Source organism: Callithrix jacchus, chromosome 3, assembly GCF_049354715.1.
Source record: "Callithrix jacchus isolate 240 chromosome 3, calJac240_pri, whole genome shotgun sequence".
In the NCBI taxonomy this organism is placed as follows: Eukaryota; Metazoa; Chordata; class Mammalia; order Primates; family Cebidae; genus Callithrix; species Callithrix jacchus.
Window position 1 is genome coordinate 127,783,943 of NC_133504.1, and position 6,383 is coordinate 127,790,325.

The following is a 6,383-nucleotide window of genomic DNA, read 5'->3' on the forward strand; positions in this document are numbered from 1 at the left end:
GTGTTTTGGCATTGTTTTTATTTCTTTTTTTAATGTAATACAATTATGAATCTCTATTGAATAATTCTACTTCTGATGATTAGAGTTATGTTATTCTTTTTTTTTTTTATTCTATTATTTTAGCATTTTTTTTTTTGAGGGAAAAAGAGAAAAAGAAGGGGAAAAAAAGAAAAAGAGGGAAAAAGGAATATTACTTCATTCCTAAAATGGGTTTCAATAATGGCCGATCAATATTTTGAGTGTTTAAAGTGGTTAATCCATATTTTATGTGTTTAAAATGGAGACCTCTGTTGTGTTTATTTGTTCTGGTTCTGAGTTCAAGTCCTGGATATCTTATCAATTTGTTGTCTCGTTGAATCTAAATCTCATTATGTGTCTTATGTATCTGGGTGTTAAGATCTCTTATTGTTGTATTAATCCTTTTACCCTTGCATCCTTGTAGCTTTGAAATCTATTTTATTAAGTGTGAGAATTGCAACTCCTGCTTTTTATTTATTTATTTTTGCTCTCCATTTGGTTGGTGAGCTTTTTTCCATCCCCTTGTTTTGAGTCTCTGTATATCTTTAGATATATCGTTAGATTTTGTGGATAATGTATATTTTGTGTGTTTAAAATGGAGAGCCCTATTGAGTTTATTTGTTCTGGATCTTAGTTCCAATCCCGGATATTGTTATCAATTTTCTGTCTCGTTGAGAGTTATGTTATTCTTTAAACAAACAATGGATTTTTGTTTCTCTTTATTTTTCCTAATTTAAGAAGTCTGTACTAGAATATCAAACACACCTACATACAGTAAATTAGTTGCTTGCCAAAAAGATTTATTGAAGAAATTCAGCAAAGTGAAAACAGACCCATTTAAGTTGTCTGCACCGGAGAAGAATGAAGATTTATGTCCTTGAATTGCTAACAAGAATCATAAGAAGAGTGTGATATTCAGTGATTATGACCTGGAAAACATGAACAAAAATTTAGAAAACATATTTTAACAGAAAGAAAATTAAATTGATATATATGTTTATAGAACATTTTTCTGATAAATATGCGTATTTATAAAATACCATTTTGCTTTAGTTTGTATCTAACATGTGCCAAGAACCCTAACACAAATTTTATGTATCTTACATGTAGGTGCTAAACAATTACTGAATTGTTTTAATTCTTATACGAGCAAGGATTAAAAATTTTTCAAATAGAAGAAAATCAATGGTAAAATACTAATGAGAAAATTATTTAGAACAAGCATTTTGGGAGAACTTTTTAGTACTTTGATAATGTTTTTGAGATGTTAATTTGATTCTCCTCATATACTTAATTCTCACTAAAATACAAAATTGACTATTAACTAAATGATATGCATCACTAAATGTAGGAAGTGAGCTTTTACATTGCTCTGTCTTCATACTCTCTGAAGGCTAGGCTGAAAAATTTTACATTAAGTAATTGTTAGACTATGGAAACTTTGTGATACTAGGGAAACTATTACACTGCTTTTTTTTTTAAGTTGCCTTAAATTTGTTGCATGATCTGTAGTCCTAAGCATCTGCATTTACTAAGTTGAATACTTGCCTTCAATGCCCACATTCTTTCATTTCTATAGGGTTTTGCTTGTTGGAAAAGTTTCTTAGATGTTAAGGTTAGCTTGCTGGGTTATTGCATAATTCTACATGGTATCCCTCTTGCTGCTTTCAAATCGTGAACTCATCTGGATCTTCTTTCAGTAGTTCAAAGATACCCGTTCCATTTGTGGAGGTGTTTTCCTCATAGTTTGGGGTATTTAATACAGAGGTAGTTTCAGAAAACGGCTCAGTGATTTTAGGTACAGTCTCTGTTCTATCAGTTTCAGACAAATCTGTAGACGATTTTTTCACCATGTTTGTAGCTATTGATGCAGGGATGACAAACTCATATCTGGATTCAATAGCAGTAAGCAAAACAGAATGGGTCTCTGCTTCATTTGCAGTTTGTCTTTTCATCCAAATATTGGCTTCCTCGGTAGATTCTTCATCAGTTAGCAGGGTAGCTTCCTGGTTATCTCTGTCTTTCTCAGCAGAGGTAGTGAGTTCAAACACAGTGATAAACTTTTCCTCATCAGATTCAGTTAATGTAGCCACAGCACTGGTGTCATCTTCTGAAACACTTAAGCCAATTTCGGTTATTTTCTCTTCTTTAAGGGCAGTTATGTCTGGAATAGTAGTGAAGTTTTTTTCAGGAGCAGAAGGGATTTCAGGCTCAGGAATAATGGAATCAGTGATCTGGAGAGCCTCATCGGCAGGGACATTGGATTTGATGGAGGAATTATAATTGCTTATGTCAGCTTCATCCTTTTTATGTGGTAAGGCAGGAGTATCAGCAATACCGGCACTGCTGTCCTTTAGTGTGCCAGAGGCTTCAGATGTTATTGAGATCTCTGCATCTCCTGTGTCAATGGTAGCCAAGAAGATATCTTCTTTTGCTATGTCAGTGGAAAAATCAATTAAAGAAACGGTAGCGACTGGTGATGAAATATTCCCAATTTTCACTGGCATGAAATTTTCAGTAATAGATTCTCTTTCTATGGAGTTTGTAGTGCCAGTCAGAGAGGTAATTTCTTTCTCTAGGTGAGTTGTTGACTTAAGAAAGTGGGTCCCCATATCGTCTTCTGATTTGAGTTTTTCCTTTGTAGCTGTAAGTTTGTTGCCTGTAGTTGTTGAAAAATCACTTTCTAGCATATACTCATTTACCGAAGTGACGTGGTCTCCTTCTGAAGTAATAGTTGTTTCCGATTTGGGAATAATGTTGTCAGCCCCAAAGAAAATAGTTGCTGCAGTTGGTGTTTTACTGCTTTGTGTTGGAGGATGAGAATAAATTTTAGGCAAACCATCTTCAGCCATGGGGTGAAGGAGCACTGTGCACTCTCAGAGGTCTTGCTTCTGGGCTTGGTGGTGTCTCTAGGCAGGAGAGCAGTATTCATCAGAGTGATTAAAGCTTGGGTCATCATGGTGATTGTTGCATCAGCTATGAAGGCAATGGCACTGGCTCTCCTTGGAGGTTGTTTCTGTGTTGTGATTGGTCATCTGGTTGCAGGAATATTGATGTTGGATGAAAAGACAATAGAGTTCACTCTTATTATAGAATCAAATTCACAGCCAAGCATTTCAATTTCATGGAACTTAAGATTTACCATGTTGCAGATTATAAGGAAAATGTCTCCTGATGTGGAGGTAGGGTCACTTGAAATAGGCATAGCAGAGACTGCCAGGTATCTTGTGGGTTTCGCATTAGTAAGAAAAACTCTGGAAGACACAAGTTTATCAGCATCAGCTTGAAGTCTCCTGTCTTCCAAATAAGTAACAGAGTCTTTTTGAGGTAAAGCCATTTTCTCTTAAGATTCATGGTATTAAAAAAAATTGGTATCTAAAAAAACTAATGGTGTTGTTGGCAGTAAATATAGCTACAGAAGATAATTAGGTAGCAGGGAATTCAGTTAATTCCATTCTTCATAACAGGAAATCCCACATTTTCAGTAGAGATATAGCAAATAGTTATTAGCCTGTTAGGGTCTTTACTGTTTTTCTCTTCATTGCATTTCCTACTTCTTGAATTTACTTGAGTAACAGTGAGAGTCTAAAGTTTTGTATGTTAAAATTGTTTTAGGAATGTTTTTCTGCATTGGCTGTTATTTTAACTCCAGAAGGCAGGAAGGGTTATCACTGGCAGAAAGCTGGTATTATGTGTCAAAATTCACACAGAAATAAGAATAAAAATGTGGATAGCTGCATTAGTTTTAAGAACTATATTTTTAATTTCAGAGGGAGTTTTCTAAATAATAATGTTAATGATATCAAACATCATCATTGAAACATTGTTTACTGAAAATGTGGGACTTCCTGTTATCAACCTTAAGGTTTAGCTAATTACATGAAAGCAGATTGCAGTCTAGTGTTGATGCCAAAATGAGTCTTTTTCCAGTGTTGTTAGAAGAAATTGAATTTTCGTACTCAGACACAACTAAATCTGAGAAAGGGCAGCAACATCAGCCTGAATCGTGAGTTCAATCCCGAGGACAAAGAATTATTCTTTATTAAATATGAACTCAACCTCAAAGTTTTCAGCTTTCTCTCTAGACAATTAGCCTGGCTGCAGATATATCATCATTCTTTGTAAAAATATGTTTCTAAACAGAAATGCCATCAGTTCCTGTGCCAGTAAAGAAAGCCACAGGGTAAAGTCATTCTCTGAGTAAGCTTACTTAGTGGGAGGATTTTCTTAACTTCTATTTTTGTCCCCCATCATCTAATGCTTATAAAACTTAATTCAAAATATATGCTATAAATGGAAGAATTGGTACCTACTTTGGGGGAGGTTTTTTGTGTACAAAAAGGAAAAAAAAAGATGGAGAGGTTACTGTATATTTGCTAGAAGATATCTTGTGAGAGTAGGTATTCGTTATGATAAAAAGAGTTGGAGTAAGTTATAAAATATGTAGTTTTATGAGCATTTCATCTCCAATTAGATATATCAGTTGAAATAATTACATCATCTTCATTGATATTAATTTATCTGATAGTCTTTAATTTCAGGAGTTACTTTTGTGATCACATCAACTCTGCTTCCACTAGTATAGCTGTGAGGATCACACTGATTGCAGCATAATTGTTCCCCCTCTAAAGGGAATGCTATTCATATTATCTATGTTTTCTAAAACACTGCCCTTCAAAGGAACACTTTAGATTGAGTGTGTGTCATCCATCAAAGAGAAGAAAGCATATGGTAAAAATCCTGGAACTACATGAATTTTAGCTGTCTTGAGGATGAAACTGGAGTTGTATGCTCTAGAGAATACATAATCGTATACTCCTTTTTAACCAAATGGTCACTGCCATTGAATACATTATCTGACTTAAGGACAGAGAATCAGATTCTATAGATAAGTTTTATTTAATCTGAATAGTAGTTTCTTCCATTGTTGGAGTGTCTATTACACTAATGGGAACATTTTGTCTTTTTCAAGGAAAGTATTACATTTATATCTATTGATATGTGTTTCAGAGCATATCCTTACATTTCAGTGAAAAGGTGAAAACTGCTAATAAAGGAAGATTTCTCAGTAAAACCCCAGGAAGGTCATATGGCATGCTCAGGGATACTTGACTAGGAAAAGAGTCCTTAGAAACAGACTTTGAAAATGCCAGTGTCACAGTGATATCCACATGGAGACTTTCCTTGTGTGGAGAATGTCTTGATATTCCTCAGAAAAAATGCCAAGTGTGATTTTAAAATAATCAACTGTTAGACAAGTAGTGTCTCCTATGAATACTAGAATTCCTGTTTAGAGAAAGCCTGCATGTATCTTCAGGGTTTATAAATTAACTGGGGAAAATAAAATGAGCCTTAATTGAGTATAATCATAACGAGGACACTAAAGAAGTTCCAGTTTCAATATCTTTACTCACAAAATAATTTCCATCTTCAGAAATAGTGAAAGAAGTGAAAGGAACAATCACATTTTGGGATTTGGTTATGTCAGCATCCACAGCTTTGTCCTCTTCCCCTCAAGTGTTTGGAATGTTGGATGCATGACTAAAGAAATTGTTGAAGGTATGTTGGTCAGTGAGGCAGCTATTTCTTTGCTTCCAAGGAAGATGACATTTACAGCAGGATAAGTCACAATCTTCCTATCTATTTCGTTGTTTGTAGGATCCCCAGGGATATCCTTTGGATTAATTGTTTTTACTCGTAACTGAGAAATAGCATCCCTAATTAAAGTGTTTTCCTCAATTTCCTTGTTAGCTTGTGGAAAAATAGAAATTTCTTTTACTCTAGGTAATACCTTTTCCATATCAACAATGGATTCATGAGTAACATTAGTGGTTTCTGAGGGTTGAAATTCAGTATTTGCTTCTCTGCTATTGGCTATATTAAATTCCAACTGAGGATTTCCTTCTACCTGGAAAATGATCTCTGTGTAGGATGAAGAATTTTTTATCATTAGGAATAAAGGCAATAACTGTGTTATCAAATGTGAGTCCCTGGCCATGCAGCTGGTTTTGTGAGAATCAGATCTAGCTGGGAAGGAATCCTTGGGTGTGGGAAAGCTTGAAGAAGCTGCTACAGGGACACTGTCATAATCCTTATTGACTAATTTGTCACCAGCAATGAGATTCATTCATAAGAGTTTTGGTCAGCATTTTGTATAGAGTTTGCTTCCATCTGGATAACTGGATCATTTCCTATTATTATATTTTCATCTATAAGGTGATTCACTTAAAATTCACTAGCTGTGTTTTTCACTGTAGAAGCTTTAGTTATTTCTCTTGTGTAATAGAAATTCAGATCATTATATTCATTAGGAATAAAAGTAGAAAACTTGGTGCTTGTTTTCTTAGATTCTGAATTTCAAATTG

At 34.5% G+C, this 6,383-nt stretch overlaps 1 protein-coding gene across 1 annotated transcript; it reads right to left on the bottom strand.

Moving 5' to 3' along the window:
- Nucleotides 1-805: 805 nt before the first annotated feature.
- On the bottom strand, nt 806-2,929 carry CABS1 (calcium binding protein, spermatid associated 1). The gene is made up of 2 exons (XM_002745774.6): nt 1,567-2,929; nt 806-947 (listed from the first exon to the last, which is right to left on the bottom strand). Exon 1 carries the CDS (start codon nt 2,868-2,870, stop codon nt 1,686-1,688), a length of 1,185 nt encoding a protein of 394 aa, XP_002745820.3. The 5' UTR covers nt 2,871-2,929; the 3' UTR covers nt 806-947; nt 1,567-1,685.
- Nucleotides 2,930-6,383: the final 3,454 nt, after the last annotated feature.